This window comes from Hirundo rustica, chromosome 21, assembly GCF_015227805.2.
Source record: "Hirundo rustica isolate bHirRus1 chromosome 21, bHirRus1.pri.v3, whole genome shotgun sequence".
NCBI lineage: Eukaryota > Metazoa > Chordata > Aves > Passeriformes > Hirundinidae > Hirundo > Hirundo rustica.
In genome coordinates this window covers 6,509,035-6,532,977 of record NC_053470.1, presented here as the reverse complement: position 1 = coordinate 6,532,977, position 23,943 = coordinate 6,509,035, and the positions used below count along the sequence as shown (strand labels likewise).

General features: G+C 40.8%; 1 protein-coding gene across 8 annotated transcripts in view; it reads right to left on the bottom strand.

Moving 5' to 3' along the window:
* Nucleotides 1-23,943, bottom strand: part of AFF2 (ALF transcription elongation factor 2) — a 352,651-nt gene that overhangs the window by 55,403 nt on the left and 273,305 nt on the right. For all 8 annotated transcript variants that reach the window (XM_040083762.2, XM_040083755.2, XM_040083759.2 and 5 more), the window contains exon 9: nt 18,715-18,752. In XM_040083762.2, coding sequence (XP_039939696.1) covers nt 18,715-18,752 — 38 coding nt within the window. The remainder of the gene's footprint in view (nt 1-18,714; nt 18,753-23,943) is intronic.

Genomic DNA, 23,943 nt, shown 5'->3' with positions numbered 1-23,943 from the left:
GCCACTTTTACCACCTTGCTCAGTAGTAAATGAACTAAAGAAGTGCTAATTGCTTTGAAGTTAATGAAGACTATATTGCCTTTCAATAATTGGTGTTTGTTTAGCTGCTATGATTATAGCTATCTCTTTCTTGTTGAGCAATGTAAGATGGCAGAAGTTCCACCTTTTACAAGTTTTAAATCCCTGTAGAATTGACAGAAAAGGCTGTAACCACAAATTGGTTTGCAATTTTCCTCTTTCTTCCCAGCAAGCTCTGTATGGTTATATTATGAACCTTGCTTCAAACAAACTGCTTCTGACTTTTATGATCCTTTTGTGATCTAAATGGCTATCTCATAAGATATTCCACTGCAGCTTCTTTTTCAATTGCTTTTACTGTGAAATGGCATTCTGGAGATTTCTGGGGACCATTTCACACTCTTATGGTATTGATTTGCTAAACCTGATGATAGGTTTATATTTAAGATGCAGTCTAGTATATGAACGAAGTGTAAAGCTTATCAAGAGGAGATTTAGGACTTTCAGTAACCCCATTTTCTTGATGGGGTTTGCCTCTTTAAAGAAGGTTAGTGTTTTACCCTGAATTTCTGAAGGCAGGTTGCTATATGGACTGTGTTTCTAATTGTCTTAGAATGTTTCTATTCCACTGAATTATGGTCACAGAAAAAGTAGGGAGAAGATGACTGCCAGTAACTTGTAAATCTTCCCAACACAGGGTCAGAGCAAATACACAAAAGCACATGGGAACCTAAATGGAAAAATGTATGTGAGATTGTTCCCAGAGCTCCCACTTGTGAGGATGGCGGAGGATAGATTTACTCCTGGGGACACTGAAAAACTGACAACAAAACTGACTTCTTTGGGCTTTGGTGTTGGAGATATGAGCTTTTCCTTAAAAGACTGATCATTGTAAAATGGTTACAGGCCAAGAAAAAAAGAGTCTTTGATGGAGTTAGAGCATAACAATGAGAGAGAAATGCCTTTATGCACAGAAGGACAATTTTTTATTGGGCCAAACCACAAGCCCAACCTTTACTTTGGCAAATGTTATGAATTTAAGACATAGACCCTGGTAACCCAGTCACAGCAAAATAAAACAATTAGGTATTCACAAATGTAGTGAGGAACACCCAAGGAGCAGGGGAGTGTCCCAACGAGAGTTCCAGGACATTTTGTTTAGAAGATGGAGCAAAATCAATGCTATAAATATGAATGTCAATATATACACATACCCAAGACAACATCTCTGCTCCAGTTTTTTTCAAATGCAAAAAACATTGTAGCCAAGACACTAGGAGCAGTAATCAGAGATCATTTGACTGCAGCACAATTATATGCTTAAAAAAAAAAAAAAAAAAAAAAAAAATTAAACGGTTCCTTTAAAAAGAGAAGCTGGAAAACGAATGCTGTAGTATATGTGTGTGACAATTCACTACATATATTATTAGATGCATGGCTTTATTCTTAAAATGTGCGGATGTATTTTGGAGTATGTGCCTGAGTGATGATATGATTGATTGCACATGACTGCTGAGTGAAATCTAGATGAATTGCTTGTTGATATTAAACAAATGAAGGAATTCCTCTAGCAATATCTGGAATGAGTGAAGGAGTGAAGATAACACTAGTTAGAGCTGACCAGGGTCAGCTTTTGCTTACACAACAACAATCTTGCAAGCTCATTTCTAAGTCTGGCTTAATGTCTAACTTCTTTCTCTCTGCTTCCAGTCACCATTACTTATTTTTTTGCTTTGTTTTTGCGTCTCTGTCCCTCAGTGGTGTAGAATCTCCACTAATCTCTTAAATGTCACGTAGACTAGAAATCTGGGATTTTTCTCAATACAATTTTCATGACAAAAAGGTACACATAAAACTAAAGAATTGCCAAGTGCTGCAAGAACATTGGCAGTGGGCAGTATTTAATGAAATTCTTATGTGGTAGGTTCGAAAACAGCCAGAGCTGCAGAGCCTTTAATTGCTGGTGAGGGACTTTGAAATGTATTGCAGGGAGTCATTTGTACATTTCTGTGGCTTGCTAAATGAAAGTTTCACATGTGTGCAAAAAAGCTGAAGAGTTCATACCCTCCGGGATCTTCAGACTTCCATAAGAAGTCCTGTAAGGTTTGCAGCAATTTCAAGAGTTTAAAGAGTTGATCCATTCTGGTAAATTGTCCATTATAGGTCACATAAATCACCCAAGCCATCATAATTATTTTATCTCTTGGCTATTATAGACCTGGCAAGACACATCTGCCAAGACTGCAGCCCAGCTACTGCCACAGTAACTAAACAATAAACATGAAAATTTAAACATTTAAAACACCATGACCAGTTTGGAAGGGAGAACAGCTTGCTAAATTAGCAAACAACACCCATGTGAGAAGGCGTCCAAGCACTTTGTAGGATGGGTCAGAACATGAAAAGATCCTGATGAACTGGAGGTAAAAGCTAAAGAAACCACATGAAATTCTCTGTGGGACAAGTACAAGGTACTAGAGTTTATCACAAAGAATTCAACAGGAAAAATACAAGGTAAGGAATGACCAGTGATGCCGCTTCCTACAGAAAGGTCAGATGGTTGTAATGGATTACACACTACACACCAACAGCACCAGGTGCTTCAGAAAAGGCAATGGGATGAATAAATAGAAGGTGTAGCTTCCAAAATCTCTGGTATGATTTTTCTAACCGATAGCGCAGATATGGCTTAAGTGAAAGAACCTATTTACCCGATAAATATAACTAAATTTTGCCTCCCTGCTTGTAAAACAGGTTCTGGTTTTGGGTGGCACATGAAATCTGCCTCTCTGCAGAGATGGGAACTACTGTCTAGAGCAAGAAGATGTTTTCAGGTATTTTCTCGGGTATCCCCACAGATGCTGAGGAAGATTTCTGCTGAACCATGATTAGAAATGTTTACTCTCAGCAGCCAATATTTAATTCTTTATGTTTCTCTAATTTGCATTGGTTTATTACAAAACAAAAAGAAACAAGAGGGAAGGAAAAAAAAAAAAAAAAAAAGGAAAAAAAGAAAAAAGGAAAAAAGTGCACACCTATATGCCCTAATGTCCCATATATCTGGCTCACCTTTATCTAACACCCATATCTACCTGTCTGACTGCCCATCTGCTTGTGTGTCTGGCTCCACAGAAATCGATACAAACCAGACCTATACAACTGGATACACTGGAAACACCAGCATACAGTGTTTCTGTACCACATCTAAAACTTTCACCTTACTTATCATCTCAGACCTTTTTTTTTCCCCACCAGATTAAAATTCATACTGCTCTCAGATAATTTTTTTCCTTAATTTATTCCCCCCACCCCCCCCCAACAGTTTTTACTGATTTTTCGTAAAAGGCACCTTGGGCTGTGTGTAGACAAAGAGGTCTTTGTCCTGTGCACATGTGAGTTGTGCACCACAGGACTGCTGAAGGCACATTTCAGAACAGGCATTAAGGTACCACATCCCCTGGGTCAGCTGAGAATAAACTAAAAGTAGAGCTGGCAAGAATTATTCTGTGATTTCCTCTGTGAAATATTCCAACATGGTCTTTAACAACTCAACCAAACGCTCCCAAAGCAAATTAAGCAGATGACATTATCCTTCCCTCTTGACTTTGTGCCCTTAAACACTGAGAGGAGATGTTGCCAGGGTCAGATTCCCAGCTCCAGTGGAGATACAGACACTGAAAACCAGTGCTTGTCGGCAGAGTAAGAATAAATAACACTCTGCCAAGGAGGGACTCAACATCCTGGCTTTGAGAACACCACTTTACAAAGAAGAACGCTGTCTGTAACAGTAGGAAGGCAGTTTGGATTACCAACCTGCAAAATTTGTTCAACCAAATTCAAACATGAGAGTCTCTATTGACCCAATGCCTTTGCCTGGAGATGCTCTCTGTCCTTATTTTAGGAAATCAAACTCCAATTATGCTTCTTAAAATAACCAAAGATAGACAGAGCATAAAAGCTTTACCTTTCAGATTAAAAAACTTTATGCAAATACACCAAAAGGAAACTGAACAATCCAAAATACACTGTGTTAGTTTTCTATGGCTATTCCAGATAAACATTAGCAACACACGGGCTACTTTTCAATGTTGGTATCAATATCAAAAGACTGGAAAATCTTAAAACACTGAAAGACCATCTGTGCATGCTAGCAATTGCCAAATTTGCGACTGTGGTTTCTTCCCTGCTAATTCCATATTTTCCTGATAGATTAATGGGCACCATTTATCCAGAATAAATAAATGTGGAAGGCCCGCCTTCCCCCTTCCCTGTACCTCATCATATTACTGACTTCCACCAGACCACTGAGCACATTAATGAGAGTAAGCTTCTGTCTGGATCCAGAAATTATCACATTTGGTAGAGAAAGAAGTGTTTGGCATTGCCAGTTTCTTAACATTGAAGTTAGAAAGAAATATATTCAGAGAACTCCAGTCTACAATCAACACAAGATAAAGCGCATTTGAAGGATTTTTTTTTTTCCCTCTCCCTGACTTAAATTTAACCTATGTGCAAGAAAGCATAGATATTTTACACACACAACTACTCCTGTTTCACCATGTGCATTTATCTTATTTCTTTTGAGAGGCATGTCAGACACATATATTTAGACTCCTAGCTTGCTAATTTATGCCAGCTAGTGTAAAATTATAGGGTAGAGAATAAAGTTGCAGAATCAAACCTTTACATGTGCTTTGAAGGAAAATTTTCTACTATGTGCAGTCAGACTTCCACAATTTGCTGATCTTTCCACTTAGCAATTTGCATTCCCGTGTGCAGGCACATGCATTCACAAACATACACCCTTCACACAAGAGAGTGGTATTTCAATGAGCTCTCACATTATTCAGACTACACTGATTCCTATAAAATATATTACTGTGGCTGTGCCTCCTTTTATCTAGCAGCGTGTTTAATCTACAAAAAGTCTAACTACATATATCTAACACATTATCTGTCACTTGGATGATTTCATTGTGTGTTCATGGGGTGATAATTGCAGATTTGGAATGCAAATAGTATATAACCTTGTTAAATACATTTCTTTCAAGAAGAAGAGATATGCCTTTGCTGTATGTTTGCTGTCCCCATTCACTGTAGCTCCAGGTTTTGCTAAGAGGTAGAAGTTGATAAAGCCTGTTGGTGCGTTTGCTGACATATCTTATCCTGAATGACATTATCATGACATATTACAGCTGAAAAAAAATAAATTGCTAAGGACTGAGCATCCCATTGGCAAGACACGAGCTTGCCACATGCCAAGAGAAGCATTCACTCCACGGATTTGTAGGAGCAAGGCAGAGCACTGCCTGTGTGCAAGCTCTGACAGAGATGGCTGCTGAAGTTCTCTGCTACTTTTGTAATATTCCCTGTCGTTTCTCCTTCCTTGTAAATACATATTAGTTAAAAAAAAAGCCTGGGAATTCCTCCAAGTGAAGCACAAGTGAGGAGCCACACAAGCTCCCGAATCCTGACAGACACAAAAGGCAGGCAGAGCAGCACAGGTTCGCCTTCAGCCCAAAGAACTAGCAGGTGAAGCATTTTGGTTTTATTTTCTACGAAGCAGTATCCCACTACTTACTACACCATTGCTTCTAATATGCTAAATTAGCAATATGAAGGTTAAATTAACCTAAAAGTAATTACTAAAATAATCAAGGAAAAAATGTAATCTCCTTCTCTCCAAGATGCTTTTCTCTATCTTATTTATTTTTCTAAAGACAGATGCAAAAAGTGGCAGTCTCATACTTTCTAAATAGCTTTCAAGAGCCTGGGCTTCTTCTGGCAACCTTTTGGGTTTTCATTCCATTGCTTGCAACACTCTGTGCCAGATTTACTTGCTATTTGCTTAATTTCTGCATATATAAAATGATCTTTTTTTGGTGCAATTTCTTTATATTTACATCAGCGCGATGAGCAAAGTCAATCACACATATCCATAAATTAATGAGAATATGAAATAGAAACTTTAATTATTACTTAAGTAATAAACTCTGATATTAGTTAAGTGAAAACTTAATGGGGCTTAGTGGGACTTAAGGAAGTATTTTTGAAACAGGGTTATTTCCTGTTTACGGCTTTTACAGCCTTGACTGGGTCTAAAGTGACAAGCACCAAGCTGTAACATTCAAGAAGAAATAATATATTCACAGCTTTAGAAACACTGACTGCACCTGCTTGTTCAAGCACACAGTGGCAATGTCATCACTTTGAAGGGAACTGGTTACTCAGTTAAACAAATACATCAAGAACTAGGAGGAAGAGGAAAAAATCCAACAACCCAGAAGGCAGTCAAAAAAAAAAAAAATTAAATCTGTTTTAAAAAATGGAAGTTCTCAGTTATAGCTTATCCAAGATTTTATGGAGGGAAAAAATCTCGACTCCTTTGAGCTAATACTGTTTACAGTTGCTGCAATGAAAATTCTAATTTTGTGCTCTAATGAACACAAAACGATCCATAGTCAACCTTGGCAAAACTTATAATGACTGTGTAATTGAAGTGACTTTGTCACATTAAAAAAATATTTCACAAAATTGTAGGAAACTGCCAAGAAATAAAACTCTGGGATGGGCAGTCTTGGGTGTGTGACACAGGCAGCCATATCATCTTTGCTGCTTGCTACATGTCAGGATTATAAAGCTGTGAGGGTTTTGCCTGCAGTTGCTCTTCTTACAGCAAATTAAGACTAATTGTGAATTAGAGCAAGTGCTCTGTGATGAATGTGTGACCCAGAATTCTCTTTTTAGAGACCCTGCTTGTGCTGCTACACTCTCTGGCACAATCCATGGGACATGCTATACGGAAAGCTGCCAGGTGAATCTCCATGCACAGGTTGTGCGTGACACTGTTGGACCTTGAAAGAATTCCTCCATTTTGTAAATTCACAGAGAAAGGGCAGCAAAGAGAGAATAGGATTGGCCCACTAGGGAGGATACAGCTCCAAGCTCTGGAATGGGCAGAACATTCTCCAAGACACCAGATTTCTCCAGAAATATCCCTGGCAGAAAAGGCAAACACTTGTCTTGCAGGTTTGTGCTCACCAGGATGCATGTTCTGGGCTTTTTACTCTTTGCCTTTCTTCCCACCCTTCCCCATATCCCGACCTCCAGCAGGGTCCATGCCTTCATCCTCCAGCGGGCAAAGCCCTTGGCTCCCTCCCTCTGCCTGCAAGGACATCTCTCCACTGCCCAGGGATGGGCCAGAGCTGATGGAGAGGAGGTAAGGACCAGGAAAATAGCAGTTCTGTGTTAGTGAAGCATGTTCATATTTAACAGATGCCTTGCTGAAATACAGAGGGATCAATTTCATACTTGAAGTCCAAATTCTCCTCTAATCCAACTCCACTTACACAGAACTTGTCTTTAAATATCACAGTTTTGATTTCAAATATGACTGACCAAATGTTTTCTATTTACTTATCACAACAATGACTTCAGCAAGCACCTGGGAAAATCCTGTGAAGCGCTCTAAGATCATCCCCACATGCACTACCAAAGCCTTGCCTTTGAGTTTTCCTGAATGATCTGGGGATTGGGCACAAAAGCATCTCCGGGAGAAAGAAATAAAAAATCCCTTCCCGTTTTCACTGTGGTAGGAATTTTTCCAGACATCAGTATTTCAGAAGACTTTTTACAGCCCCCTTTCACTTGAAGGACAAATTGATTCGACATGAAGCTCCATTACGAAGAAAACTGTTACATGTGATGACACTGGTTATTGAAAATTGAAATGAAGTGAGAGGAAGCTAACACCAACTCGTATGAAATTCTGCTGTCTTTGAATGACACAGGGAACTCAATATATCTAATCATCAAAGTGAAGCCCATTGGGAACCAAACTACAGTCGTATTGCAGGAGGTTGCTACTTGATTGCTAGACCCAAAAGTGCTAAGCCATATGCCACTTATTTCTGTGTCTAAATAGCTTACTGTGATTGATACTGAGAGTGGCTCTCCCCTTCACAGTGAAACAATCATGAAAACAACAGGAATTAGGGTACAGTGGACACAGATTATTTTTTACAATCCTAATTTTCAAGCCTGTCGCTTCCCTGAGCTTAATGTAATTTATCCTTTAATGAATTCTAGCACATGCTCTTTATTTTCCCTAGCTTTTGCACAGACCTTAGTGTGCAAGCTGCACCTAGTATTTTTCCCTCTTGCTGCTGTTGGTGCGTGGCCAGACGAGCCTGATTATGAGGCTTTGCTGTTGGCCTTGAGTGCAAAAAAAATTCCCCTTCTTCCTTTAGGAAGATTTTTTTTTTTTTCCCACCGTCCTTGTGGCCAATCTCCTTGATTTTTCTTCCTCGCTAATCTGTCTCTCTGAATCAGCCTTTTCCCAGCGCTCCTGCAGCCTCCCCACGCTCAAAGTCGCTGCAAGGTCAGCGGCGGGCCCTGGTCCGCGGTGCTGCACGTGTCCCTGCTCCCAGCTGCAGGCAAAATCTGTGTTTACAATATGCTCCCTCTCCACTTGACGAGGCCTGGAAGCCTCTGCACGGGTCTGAGCTCGGGTGCCACAGTCAGGGAGCGTGGTGCTGTCACGACATGGCCCTGCTGCAGAGACAGGGCTCTGCAGGGCTGCAGTGGTGCTCCCATTGCAGTGTGATCTCAGGGCTGCAGTGGTGCTCCCACTGCAGTGTGACCTCAGGGCTGCAGTGGTGCTCCCATTGCAGTGCAATCTCAGGGCTGCAATGCTGCTCCCATTGCAGTGTGACCTCAGGGCTGCAGTGGTGCTCCCATTGCAGTGTGATCTCAGGGCTGCAGTGGTGTTCCCATTGCAGTGTGATCTCAGGGCTGCAATGCTGCTCCCATTGCAGTGTGATCTCAGGGCTGCAGTGGTGCTCCCATTGCAGTGTGATCTCAGGGCTGCAGTGGTGCTCCCATTGCAGTGTGACCTCAGGGCTGCACTGGTGCTCCCATTGCAGTGTGATCTCAGGGCTGCAGTGGTGCTCCCATTGCAGTGTGATCTCAGGGCTGCACTGGTGCTCCCATTGCAGTGTGATCTCAGGGCTGCACTGGTGCTCCCACTGCAGTGTGATCTCAGGGCTGCACTGGTGCTCCCATTGCAGTGTGATCTCAGGGCTGCAGTGGTGCTCCCACTGCAGGGTGATCTCAGGGCTGCAGTGGTGCTCCCATTGCAGTGTGATCTCAGGGCTGCAGTGGTGCTCCCATTGCAGTACAATCTCAGGGCTGCAGTGCTGCTCCCATTGCAGTGTGATCTCAGGGCTGCAGTGCTGTTCCCATTGCAGTGTGATCTCAGGGCTGCAATGCTGCTCCCATTGCAGTGTGATCTCAGGGCTGCACTGGTGCTCCCATTGCAGTGTGACCTCAGGGCTGCAATGCTGCTCCCATTGCAGTGTGATCTCAGGGCTGCAGTGGTGCTCCCATTGCAGTGTGATCTCAGGGCTGCAATGCTGCTCCCGTTGCAGTGCAATCTCCACGCAGCCTCGATGCAGAACACAACACAGGAATCAGCCCTGCTCCAGCTCTGCTAATCTCTTCTCTCATCCATGATCTCTGCTAGTCACACAGTGTCACAGCAAAGCCCCCTGCTCTTAAAGGAGTATCTGCAGCTTCCCTGCCACCGTTGATAAAAATGTTTAATACTCTTGTTAGGAGGCGCAATTTGATTACCGAACTGTTATCCAACAAATCCTGCAAAACAATTCAAAGTGAATTTCCCTAATATGTCTATTTTTCTATCCTGCCAGAAGGGCTGCTAATGAATTTGCTGCTTGAGTGCACAGACAGATTGGGAACTATAACTGTACTGGCCTGGGCAACATGGCACTGGCACCAAAAACCTATTTGTACCCATGCAAAGTTCTCTCTAGAGTATGTCTTTCATCCAGAGGTGATTTTCCAATAAAATCAGCCTCGATTATTGCAAGCACAGGAGCAATCCCTGAGGGAGTATATCAGGCAATTCAATACTAGGAAATGTTGTACTAGGCAAAATTAACCTTGTAGCGGTGTTATTTCCTGAAACATTATCTAGCTTTGCCTTTCTTTCATATTCATTGATCATAAATGACTGCAAATTTCTTTTTACTTCTTTCACTTAGGACAAGATCATTATTTTTTTCAGTTGAATTAAAAAAAAAAAAAAAAAAAAGCTTGAAAGCCACCTACTTTCCCTTTATTTCACTTACTCACTGCCAAAGTAAAGGACCTTTTGCTGCATAACATCATGTTTTTTGGGGCATTTCAAACGTGGTAACAAGGAGGACCACGTTTACTCAGTTCTATTTTCTTGATCATGCTAAACAGAGGAACCCTACTAGATATACAACCACAAGGCCACAAGACAGACAGGAAAGGGATCTTCATTGTCCCCCTACACACCAAAGAGAAGCAGGAGAAATGCCAGTGAAATCTGTTGAGTTTTACAGTCCAAAGGACAGCAGACACAGGTCCAAAGACTTCAAAGATACAGCTGGGGAAATACAAATTTCAAAGACAGAGCTTCAGTGAAATCCCACTGCATTGTAGCTTTATCCACTGCCTCTCACCAAGCTCCCCAAGGCAGGGATCTTCCATCTGGAGAGTGTCCAGAACATGCTTGAATCTAACTAAACCATATAGTCTTATACATACTCTAACAGTAACAGTTTTGCTGTGGTTATTTATCTTCCAGCAACACAAAAATGGTGCAACAGTGAAATTCAGGGGTATGAGATCTGAATGCTGGTTCCCATGCTGGATTCAGCCAGCTGAACCGAAACCAGCAGCACAGGTTCCCCCAGTTGTATCAGGATCACGACTTTCCTTCAGTTTTCCTAGCATTTGTTGATTGGTTGCAATATTGGAAGCACATTTTTAAAGCATTTATATAAAAAAGATCACAGGTATTTAGAAAATAGTTGTTATTTGATGCAACACCCAAAGCAAACACTCCGAATAATGGTTTGAATAAATGCTAAGTAATTTAAAATTAAAAATAATATCCAGGGAGACAAATATAAAATCTAAAATGACCAAAACCACAGGATGAGTGAGGAGGAACAAATGGGTGCCTCTTTGATCAACACCAGATACATACTAAAACTGGAAAAAAAAATATTGACATTAACTAACTTTTTCCCCCATCAAGAAGAGTCAGGCAAAAATAAGGTTTTGCTTGGCTCTAACTTTCATTTTTTCACAACTTTTAAAAGTGGACCTAAATTTAATCCTGACAAGCTGCATCACAATGAAGGTGCAAAAATGTTTTGAAAAATAACAAAAGCGACCCAGTTACAATGAAAATACTTTTCTTCCCCACCATGAGCTGCAAGGCTCCTGACAAACTCCACAGAAATGAGTGATTAGCCTTGCTCGACTGGCACACACGTGTCTCTGTGATTATAAGGACCCAGATATAAGGATTCTCCAGGTGTTTGAGGTTCTGTGATGCCCACGGAGCACCTCGGTAGATGAGGGGCGTCTCACGGCTGGATACATCCAGCGGTGCTCGGTACTGACGGTGTGCATTCACATTTGTAAGAGATGACATGAACGAGCTCTCAGGGTCTGCCCACCTCGTTGCCTTGCAAGCAAACACTGTGCACTGCGCAGGCCACGTGGTGATTAAACCATCTCCTATTAATTATGCAATCAAATCGGGAGGGTTCCGCTATAAAAGTGCACCGCGCCCATTCAAAAAATGCGTGCTCTCTCCAGGTGCCTGTTGTGGTGGTAGCTGAGAACCTTAATAAAGCACTACCTGTTTTATATTTCAGGCCTTAGCCAATGTGACTCATTTGTACAGTTTTAAGTCCAAACAAACTGCTAGTCAACTGAATTATAACTTATTACCGCGGGCTACAGACTTTTAATACATTCTGTGGTTGGAACAGGACTGATTTACTGCTTTGGGCCCTGCCAGTAGTTATCATGCATCATTTCCCGAGAAATAAAAATAGCCCTACTGTGGTTATCCTTTGGACTGATAAAAATTTATCTAACAAGATGTGTCAGAGGAAAAAATTCAGAAAATAAAGGTAAAATATTAAATAGACTTATTATTTTATGTCTAAAGTACTACATCTTCTAGCTGCCGTGATGACTTTGGAATAAAGCAAATGGTACTGCAAAAAGGAAAAAAGATCTAAAGGAGCAATTGAGCGCTGATAAAACCACATGGGGATAGCTGAATTGTCAGAGCTTTGCAAGAGTCAAAATTTACATAAAAATCAGTATTTAGGGATTAATGCAGTATCATCAAAAAAGATTTAATATGTGCGTTTCTTTGCAAACAGTTTAAAAGCGGGAGCTCCGTAATCCGTTTCCAACGCTAACCTTTAACTTTTGAGAGCAAAGTAATCCTTTGCAACATTTTGTAGGGTTCACATTCTGCTGAGGAAGTGCAGCCCCTAAATAAAGCTCACTGGAGATCAGCAGCAGCCTGTGCCTCTGGGCTCCACAGCGACACTGCAGCTGTGAGGACGGTGGGTCTGTACAGACTCCACCACGGCCCCCAGCTGGCAGAGCCTGGGGCATTTGGGGGTTTTGAGAAATTGTGGAGGGGCTTTATTGCTGGTGCAATAAACCAATCCCATCCTGTGCAATCACTGTCCGATTCTGACCAACCACTGCACCTGTGAGGATGCTCAAGTGGACAGACTAGGAGGATCAGGGGTCAAAGAACATTGTCTAAAATTGCCTGTAAGCGGGCTTTTCCCTGGATTTCTGCTGGGGATTTGAGTGCTTTTGCATGCTAGACTTAAAGTATTAAAGCATAAATATGAATGGGTTTCTTCGAGAAATGAATATGGGCAGGCAGTTTAGGCACTCTGCTATAATGGATTTTTAGAACTAATTGAATTGGTGCTGTCTGCTTTAGTAGTTCGCCAGAAATAGTCTGAAGAGAAATGTTAGGAAGGTTTAGAATCAGAGATAAACAGGTGGCATGTGGAAATTGCTTGGGAGTTTTACTGAGAATTGGTTACAGCAGGTTTGGGGTTTTTTGTTTCTTTAAAAGTGGTTTAAGTCTTTAGGTAATGTCTTGTACATACAGACAAATGTCCACAGGTGCCTATGGCCCACAGGTGCCCATGTATCCATGTGTGTACATATATATATATTTATAAAACCATGGAATTATTTAGAAAGAATCTTACAAAGGTCACCTGGCCCAGCCCCTCTGCACTGAGCAGAGACATCCTCAACTAGACCAGGTTGCTCAGAACCCTTTGCAACTCGACCTCAGATATTTCCAGCAAAGAAAGATCCACCACCTACTGGGGAACCAGTATTTCACCACCCTCATGTTAAAAACCTTTTCCCCATATCGAATTTAAATTGCCCCTCTTTCACATCCATGTATGTGGCCATCCTCCCATGCAATTATCCATGAGTGGGAGGCTTTTTCAACCTCGTCATGACACACTTTGTTTATCCTTTTTAAACACAAGCCAGGAGATACCCTGCAGTGGAAGAGCTGCTTGTGTACCAACGGCATGCCGCCTCTTCCCTGCCTCTATTGGGTACAAGTGCTTGATCTGGCTGGTCAAAAACAAAACAACTTTCAGAGTCAGCCCACTGGCCTGCGTTTCTGCCAGTGGGAGCAGGAGATCTGTTTATGGTTACTGCTATTTCTGCATACATTAACTGACCCTTGGAGCCTGACCTGCTCGCCCTCCTGCTTAGTGAGTCAATAAGAAAATCCCTTGGCTCTGCATGACTTGCTCAGACCTCAGACCTTCCATGCAGAATAAGGTCTAGCCGGGGAGGCAAAAACAAGGTGCCACTCCAGCTGGTAAAACAAAGATATTTTTAAAGTGCAGTCAGGAGAAACAGGCACTCCTATCCCATGTATAATCAAGGATGAAAAGGCCACGAAAAATACCACTGCGCTTTGCAAATGAGAGGTCAATTGAAATGTCAAGATATCAAATGTTAATGGATTGCATTTCCAATGATGGTTGGGACAGAAAACCATACCAAGTCAAGTCAGATGCCCTTCAGAGGAGAAGATGAATTTTATGGGAGGAAAAGACTATAAACACCAGAAATCTTGCTGGCTAACAAACCTGTGGCTGATGGAAAACAAATATATTTTGAAAATATAAAAAGCAGCGGGATTTTAACACAAGCTATAATCTCAAAACCTGTATCTGGAAGTCATTAAAACTACAGCAAATTTAAGCATATGCAGGTGTTTGGGGAAAACGCCATTATTTTCTACTGAAGATTTTAAAAGGGACTATAAAAGAAGGAAGTATAAAGGACAGTCAAAGAAGGCAATGTTTTCTTCCCTGAAGCAAGAAGTCGCTTCCAATACTTTCACAGTTCTACAGAATTTCATGGACTACGTGACTACACTCCTAATAACATTCATTTTCCCTCTAAAAATTCTAATTTCTTTCTAACAAAGCCCATGTATTTCATAGTGTTGGATGACACCAAATTTTGACCAAATCATTCTTTCACCTGCCCACGTTTTCCCAAGGAATCCATCTGGCCATTTCCACAAATGACTGTAATCTGAGACATTTGTTTAGAGTGATATTATATCCAAGTCCTTAGTCAGAAGGGCATTGCCGTGCAAATAACTCATCTTTTTGTATGGAAAACCTGAAAAAAACACGTTTATCTTCCTAACAATCTCTACCCAACACAGCAGACATAGAGTCTTCCTTTCCAATTGTAGAGAAACTTGCCTTGTGTCCATATAGCTCACTGGTGGGGTAATCCACATTATCAGTGGATCTGGAGTAGGAAGACTCCTTGGTCTGTACAACAGAGGGATGTAATATCTGGAATGAAGAAGTGTCTAATCACTTGCTCTTTTCTGGAAGAGTAACTACTTGAGTGGATTCCAGTGAAAATACGAGGAAAAGGGTTTTAAACAAACAAAAGACTGTTTTTGCCCACACTATGGTGCTCGGTGTCACACAACATTGTGTGACTAAACTGATTTCAGGAAAGACCTTGCATGGAGAGTAAGACCACTGGTGCCTCCTAAACGCAGCATGCGTGTTTCTGGAAGTGCAAAATGCTGTGTGCAGGAAGGTGGGAGGATACCCCCCATGGAGGATGTCTGCATAATTGCTGGTTTTGCCCCCCACCTTCTGCTGCTGGCAGAGATAAAGCACTGGGCTGGTTGACCTCCAGTCCACATTAATGCAGAGGCTGCCAAGCACAGTGCATTTGCACTTGAGGGTGAGGACTGCCCTGGATTTGGGGGGGATCCTGCAGCTCAACCCACCTCAGGACAAATGATGTGATCCAAGTCAACACGAACATGATTCCTCTAAGTTTTATGCTGATGTGAGCTCCCATTGTCTACACAAGTTTGGAAAGAAATCTGAACAAAGATTTTCAGAACAAAGGTACTGTGGAGTTTTAATGGTATCACTGCTTTTCCCATCTTGCATCAAATAACAGGGTATATAAAAGATTAATTCCTCTGGATGTGCCCTAATTCAAAACCATCTCTCATCTAACAGCTTTTTAGAAATCATAAACCCTCCACAGAGTGAAATTGTTTAAGTCATGTTACCTCGTTCAGATGCAGGCATAGGAACAGCTTGGTAAGGACCAGCCAGTAAATAAGGATGTAGGACTTTACATCCAGGAAATCCCTTTTGCACCACAGACTCTCAGTGTAAACATGGATAAAACCAATGAGAGAAAGCAAGTGCTCCTTACATAACAAGGTTTGGAGGGCATGAATCAGTTAAATGTAATAGATTCAGCAGTTACGGGGCCCACCTTGGTGTCATACACTGACAGAAATGGGTTTATGCTTTGGGAAAAGCTAACTACACCATTTTCACAAAACAAAACAACCCAACAACAACGACAAAAAAAAATCAGCTCTGCATATACAGAGATTTCTTAGCCATTTTCTAGGTGCTTATTTATAGTAATATCATGTCAGATGATGGTACCAATACATAAAGGCGACTTCTGAGGATGCCTTGTGCCTTCCAGTACTACAAGCACCACAGAACTGAAGCCAAGCTTTCTTTCTGAAGGAGCCAAGTGTCACTACACATACTTGGGCCACCAGGAAGTTCCCACAAGATGGTCTGAGCACCAACACACACTTGGACATTGAGAAACCAGCTGCTTGGCTGCCTTACTGAGCTGCAAAAAACCCTCAACTTCCTTGTTTTTCCCCCTTTCCTTGTTTTTCCGCCTTATTTAATGCTGGAGGGATTTGAGGGAACATAAAAGAACAGTAAACTTCCCACCAAACATTACACCAGCAACATTAAAGAACTGAGCAATGAAAAATAAACAGACCATTTCTATAGAAATCTTCATCATGCTCCTAAACTAATACATTAAATGGTGGCACTATTGGCTCTGTCCAAGGACTTTAAATAACCTACATTCTTTAAAAGGGAGTAATTTCTGCTTCCAGTTTTGGAACACACGAACTATGGCGGCATAAGGTAAAAACAAGGAAATTTTTTATGCTAATCACAACTGCGAATATTTTATATATATATTTGTATATCTAAAAAAAAATATATATATATTATAGCAGATGTCAAATGCAGTTAGATTCAACTCTACTTATTAGTGCATGGCTTTTAGCCAAAAGCAATTCACATTTGCAGAAGTGTACTACCACATATGTCTTAATAATAAAAATGTGTTTTTAAAAATGTATGTGATAAGTCACATATGGTAGAAGGAATCTGTACAGCTTTCAGCCCTTATGACAATGGAAGCTACTAACTTTATTTTGCATAGCTGAAGAACATTAAAATTCAAGTGAAATTCTCCTTGACATTTGAGAGCTACAAAAGCAGCAACTAAAAGCTGGCCAAGCCTGAGCTGTACTAAGTGTGGCTCTGACACTTACATAAATGCAATCCATGGCTACTACTGCTATTTTAAAGACATTTTTCTTTCTTTTGCCCTGAGAGCTTGAGCATGCAATCGCAATTGTATACAGGTACCTTATATAGTTCCATGTCACTGAATAAAAACCAGGCAGATTTCTCAGCTGTTTTGTTATGCATAGTGTAATTAATATGTATAATGCATCCCCCAGGGTACTAATTGAAGCTGCCATCATGAACATAGTCAAGGAGAAGTTAAACAGCCAGTTGAGGGAAACATGACAGGGTGAAATACATACGCCCAGGTGGAAAGAGCGAGACTGTCCATCTGGCCTTCTTCCATCTCAAAATGTTACCCTTACTCAAGTCCTATAAAAAAATTACTTACCCTGAATCACCCTTTCCCCCAACTCCCAAATCCTTCTGGTGGATTAATTTGGCATCAGTGGCACATGCATGCTGTCTAATAATTGCAGTGCTCAATGTCTCTGTTATAAGTGGGAAGACACAATTCAGTTGAGTCATTCAGGAGAATTTGACCCAAAATATATTAAAAAGTGTATGAATGATAAATGATTATTTTGGAGCTGTTCCCCAGGAATTTCATCACCTTTCAACTCCTGGATCCTGTATAATGTGAGGTGAAAACACAGCTCATTTCACTCTCTATTAAACAACCACCAGCTAACAATGACTTTAATTCGGCTTGCACTGAATTTGAACCAGCCCTATAGGCAAGAAAGGTCCCCTGTCTTATTACAAGTTTCACGTGCTATCGGGTCCCTGCCGGATCCTGTTTCTAATTCTTATCAGACTGAATGAAACATAAAGAGAGAGGGATTTATGGTCATCTGACGTTATCGCCCAATCGCTCCAAGCAGTGTTCATACACGTTTTTTTGTTCACTTTATAAGGTGTAAATGACTACACAGGATGGAATCCAAGTGACAGATAGAGTGGTACTCTTCTGTTATGTGTGCTAGAACGCAATGATCGGGGAGTCCTGTCAGTGCATGTTCTTACAAACACAAACCCACTCCAGTCTAAAAGTCAGCATGTTCAGCAAACTACTATAAAAATAAGAACTCTGTCCGAAACAGGAATCTACAGTCACTGGGATGTGGTTAAACTGCTATGATAACCTACTGAAATTAAAATATGTGTTTTTATTGGTACGTAAGAGCCCATTAGAACTGGAGAATTTATTATTTAAACAGAATAATTGATGCTGTTAGCTTTAACTGAAAATTCCTTTTCTCAGAGACACAGGACATCTATATATCAACTTTCTTAATTCAATGATATACGGTTGAGCGTAGCTGCTAGTGCCCTAAGATTTAAGGACTTATCATAAAATGCCCTTGAAATTGCTCCCTGGTAGCTTGCTCATCCTTCACAAAGCCCTGCTGCAAAGAGCAGAAACGTGCATGCGTGTATGGTGTAAGAGAGGCGCATGCACCGAGGGAGAAAGAGCTCTTAATCAACAGGATGGCAAAGCCTTGATACATAGGTGCAAAATATTCCCATGTGTCTAGAAATTATTTGGAACATTCCCAGTTATTTCCCCCATCAGACCTTCCGGAGGATTGCAATTAAAAATCATAATCTTTTTAGCATGTACAAACCTCCCCAAGGCTAGAAGCGCTATGTATTGAGTATTATTGTGATTATTTGGCAGCTATTCATAGACAACACATTAATTTATGGAAACTGGATGAAACTTGAGGAATGCAATCATTAGGGACACATAAGAAATCAAAAGCTTTCCTCAATGATACTGACTTTTTTACTACTATGAGTAGGGGTAACATGAATTCTATTATCTCCTTCATCACCTTTCTTACTGTCCTTTTAGTCATTGTACGCAATGCTGTCATTAAACTTGCATTTTCAAACGGATGTAAAAATAACTTACTTTACAGGAATGTTTCTCAATTTTGTCTTTTCGGCAGCCTGTAAACACAAGAGGGGTGGGGGAAACAAATCATTAAGCAAGAGCCACACCAAAGCAAGCAAACAGCAGCTCATGGGGAACTTCACCAGCAACATCCCAGAGCTGGGGCACGGGCTGTGGGACCATGCAGAGAGGTAGTGCTGGGTCTGAAATGCTCCTGCCTGAGTTTGTGATATCAGCGGGGTTTGTTTATTTTTAATGGCCACCAGTCTTTAGGAACCGCTCATTTGGGGCTGTTACTTCATTTCCCACTCTGAGGCCTGGCCCCTTTGTCACAAGCTATCTGTCCCTATCAGGAGCAAGAACAACAATGGGAAAAAATAGAGGGAAGAACGGACTCCATTTCCAAAACTGTTTTTATTCACCAGCAACAGAAAAGGGCAAGAGATGACCAAATGTTCAGATCAATTTCCTCTTGTGAAACCTTTGAGAAAACACACTCCAAATCATCTAAATGAGTAAATCTTTGGGCCTCTCGGCCTGCACCACCTCAGACATGGAGCCTGGTTCCAGTTTATTGCTGAACCCATTGATCTGTGTACAGTCCATTTATCATTCATGAAAAGAGCCAGTGATCTTCACAGTATATTAGAAGAAACAACTCAGATCATCTGTCAACGGCCCTCTTATTTCTGTTTCCCTCTCCACGGGGATTTCATCTCCTTCGATTCTTCTTGAATTAAAATGTTGCTAAGCAACACAGCTGGGGGCAGCGGCGGCAGCGCCGCGCCAGTCTATCACACCGCTTAAGCCGCTCGAGATGTTAGCGGAGACTTCTCCCTTTAATGCTTCTCCTGGCATAATTATGTAATCTGAACCGACCTTGCATCCCCCACCCCCGTTTTGTTCACAACGGGTAAATAACGTTTTAAAGGAAGAGGGCTGGAAATATCACCGGCAGGGAAAGCTGGGGTTGTGTCATTTTTTTTTTGGGGGAGGATTCCTCCCGGTGTTTGCGGAACAAGGCTGTTAACAGATTTAAACGCGGAAAGTGGTCAGATGGTTGGCGAGATTACAGGCACAGAGAGTGGCAAAAGGCAGAATTAAGACAACTGATCCATAAACCCATTATAAAAAGGAAAGTTTTAGTGCCTAATTACCTCCAGAGGTATTTTTACAAAGCCTGCCGACATTTAGGAGAAGGGTTACGGTGAGGAACTTTAACCTCTGCTATACTTTGGGATGGGAATAAAATGGTTCCTACATAGGAAGTGTGAATATGAGTGGTTCAGAAAAATGCTCATATAAGCCCTTGACAAATTAAACCCTTTACGAAAACTGATGAACTTTTGAAACCTCTGGGATCTGCATAACTGGGTTCAAAATTTTGACAGAATGAATTTTCCCTTGAGCTCTGTGATGGGGCTAGTTTTTCAAAATACATGCTGTTTTGGCACTTTTGCCTCCCATCCTAGCAAAGGTAATATCTGTGTTTAAATCCAGGGAAATCCCGACTAATGAGTCTAAAATTAGGGAGAAAGAATGAGAGCTTGTGAGAGCTTGGATGGTGCAATCCTCTACGTTGGCTCCCAGCTTGCAAAGAAAAATGTGTTTGTTTCATTTGGATTATATTTTCCATCTAAAGAATAAATCAACAAATGCATCACAGGAATCAGTTATATTAATTGTACAGTAGGGGTGCTAAATAAAACACTTAAACCTCAGGAAATGCTCAGCTTCAGATTGCACAAGTAATTGTGAAAAACCCAAGCCTAATTATGCCTTCTCAAACAAGCTTATGATGGAATGGGGTCCCTGCCTCAACAGTGAGATAATGTGATTGTGTCTCTTTCCAGTAGTTCTCTCCCAAATCTCCCTTTTTCAGCTGCCATATGCAAATGCAGAGTCAGAAGCATGCTATTAAGGAATTTTCTAAGTAATAAGCTACACACAACAACACACAAATGCTTCATTTAAAATGAACTGAAACACCATCAAAATGGCATTTCAGCTTCCCAGGCTTCCCAGTAAAAGCCAAGTTTCAGTCCCATCCTGCAGGAAATTTGAATTATTTTTAAAGCTCATAAACATTCTTCCACAATGTCAGAATGTCTTTTGACTGTGGAGTGGTATTTTCCTTGACTCTTCTAGACACCAAATAGCCAGACTATAACAACTCTGAGCTCAAGCATGTGAAAAATGCTTCTAAATCAAGGGTTTTTTTCCTCAATTATTCAAAAATCACTACACAAAACCAGGTATCAATATACAGTTAAAGAAGAGGACACAGCAGAGAAGAGAGTGTCTAGGATCACAAGTAAATAATGATAATGAAGTCGATTTAATACAAAGTACAGCAGAATATATTCTGGAGAGCACAAGCGTGATGGTGTGAGCTAAACTGTTTACATGAAAGATTAAAGAAGATGAAGATATTTCAGAGAGTGAGAGCTGGCAATGTCAAAGTTGCAGAATATTAAAGAGCAGAGTCTAAACTGCATGTTTGATTTTTGACCACTTAGCTGTGTTGATCACAACAGTTTACCCTGAAAGAAATGTAGCAGCTTCATTAAGAAAGCATTATAGATGTATTTTGTTTTCTTGGACCATGAACACTCTCTCACGTATCTTTGCCTAGATTTTTACATGGAGAATTTCCACTTTTTTTTTTCCTTTGTTATCAGAAAAAGGCACTTTCCTAACTCCTAAGAAAAGGCACATGCTGGAGCAACAGCGTCCTTCACACACATGCTTATACAAAACAGAAAAACCATAGCAAGTGCTTGGGTTAATCTACATGCCAGCCCAGTTTAATGTTGGATCATCAGGCATGTGGTCATTTCCTATGACAAAGGATTCACTTTGAGTGGGATCACAGCGATGTTAAACACAGCACACAATACGTCAGGGATTCCATCTGAGAAAGAAACGCAGGATCTGTCCTTCTGCTTTTATTTGTCTCGTAGGTGCTGCTCATTCATTTTTCAAAGCGTATTTGTTGCGATATCATGAGCGTGCCCAGTGGCAGAAGATAAAGGAAGGCAAAATCAAAGTGACACCGAGTAACTCTACACATTAAGCTTTGATGCAGAAACATATTGTTTGAAAATATTTGGTGTGCAGCAGGTCTGTCAATTAGAGCTAATTATTTTTCTCTGATCAGGAAGAATGCAATCTTGTTTTAGGCAGGTTTCTTTGAAATGTACGTCTTTTATATAACTTCATTATGGGAAAATACTTCTTCCAAATTACTTCTTTTCTCGGCTGCTTAGCTATTGACTCAAATTGTCTGTGTTTGAGTAGTTCTCTCTGCTTTGATAATTAACTTTTGATCATTACTGAATTTAGCAGCTCTAGTCAGATGTGTTCATAGCCAGCCTCCTCAACTATTTCAGTGTTCATCGCCTTTAATCTTTGAACAAAATGATCTCATTGAGCCTCCATCAGCCTCGCTACTCAGTTAATAATTCCTCTTTCTCATCTTCATGACTAAGTTTGATTTGTTCTAGACTTGATGCAAGCTTTTGATTATTAATTTAAGACATTTCAAAGACAAACATGTTTAAGAGTTATTTTTTTACCTTATATTCGTAGGCCTTTACGAGTAAGAAACTGGTTTTAACTTCGCAATGACTCCTAAACTTCACGCATTAAAAGTGCTATCTAGAAACAGAACCAGTGGGAAGTCCCTAAACTGCCACATTTGTGCCCTGAGTGACAGATGCTGCTGCCAAAGTTTGAAATGAAATTGGACTGGTATAACGTAATATTCAATGGGTGTTAGGAAAATTACATCATGGGACCTTTGCTAATTTTGATCTTGAAAACATGCATTAAAATAATTTAGGATGATTAGAAAATGGAAGTCTGAGTGAACCAGACAATCATTCCACTTTAATTTGTAATTTTCTTCTGATTTTTTTTTTTAACAATTATGGCCTCTCAGTAATTGTGCTTCTGCTCCCTAAGACCTTATTTCAACAGCTGACCCTAGTGTTGGAAAAGAAGGAAGAAGATGAGGAATGTGTGAAAAGCAGTAAGACAAAGAGAGAATTTTTGTCCAGGGATGTTTTACCCTGATTCTTGTAGCTGTGAATGACTCCTACCTCTACACCTGATTTTGGCGCTAGTTGTTTCACCATTAGCTGAAGAGGCACCTGCATCGTGCTGTACTTGTTCTGTAGTGTGGATTTACCCACAAACTTACTTTGTTAGAAGGTATTTAATTATTACACAAAAGATTAAACACGGGAATAAGCACAAACTACTTCTAGATTGTGAACGAGGACTGCAAAATGTGAAAACGATGCTTTTACTCATCACTATCAATTACCTGACTGGCTTTTGGATTGAATGAACCAGAATAAGTATTCCAGTCCCTACAAGCTTCCTGCATCACAAAGGAGAGATGAATGAACTGACAAGAGGACGGCTCAAAAATAACCAAGTAAAATACTTGGCATCTGCAAAATGAAAATTATATTTTTGGTGAAGTGTTACAGGCAAAGTGTCTGCTATCCAAAGAAAAAATGTATTTTCCATTGCACAACAGAAAATCCAGAATTTTCATCGAAAACTGCTTGAATTTGAGAAAGTGAGATTTAAAAAAAAAAATTTCCAAGAATGCTCCTCACCCTCCTGATTCAGAAGCACAGGTGAGCCAGCTAAGAAGGCAACTGCTGAGCCTCAAAGCATCTCTTAGGGAGAGACAGATGACACTTCACACCATCCAACGTGCTGGCAGAAGAAGGCAGGCCTTCATGCTCAAACTTCTCCCCTTTTTCCCATGAGCTGCTGCAACTCTAACTCAGGTTTATTTCCCAGTTTCTGACCAGCTCTGGCTGCCTGGGTGAACAGCCAAGTGACCACACAAACAGGTTCACAACCCACCACACTCTTCTCCTGTGCTCTAGGGTATAGAAGAGACTCCTCAGACACTCAAATCAACAGTACACTAAAAACAAAGATGCTTTCAACATTAGTTGAGCTTTACACATATAGTTTATATCTCCTCCTAGACTAAAATTTGTTTCGGAATACTCTTATTTGTTACACCCTGCTCTTATCTATCCAGAATGCCTTCTCTATGATCCTAAGTAACCAACTGAGAACCACAACTTACTGACTGTGCTCTGATTCTCTGGTGATACATTTGGTGCTAAATACAGTTGGATTTTCTCTGGAGGAGGAGAACATGGTGTGCAGCAAACAAACTGTCCAGAATTGTGCTGGGAATCAGAAAGCCAAAAC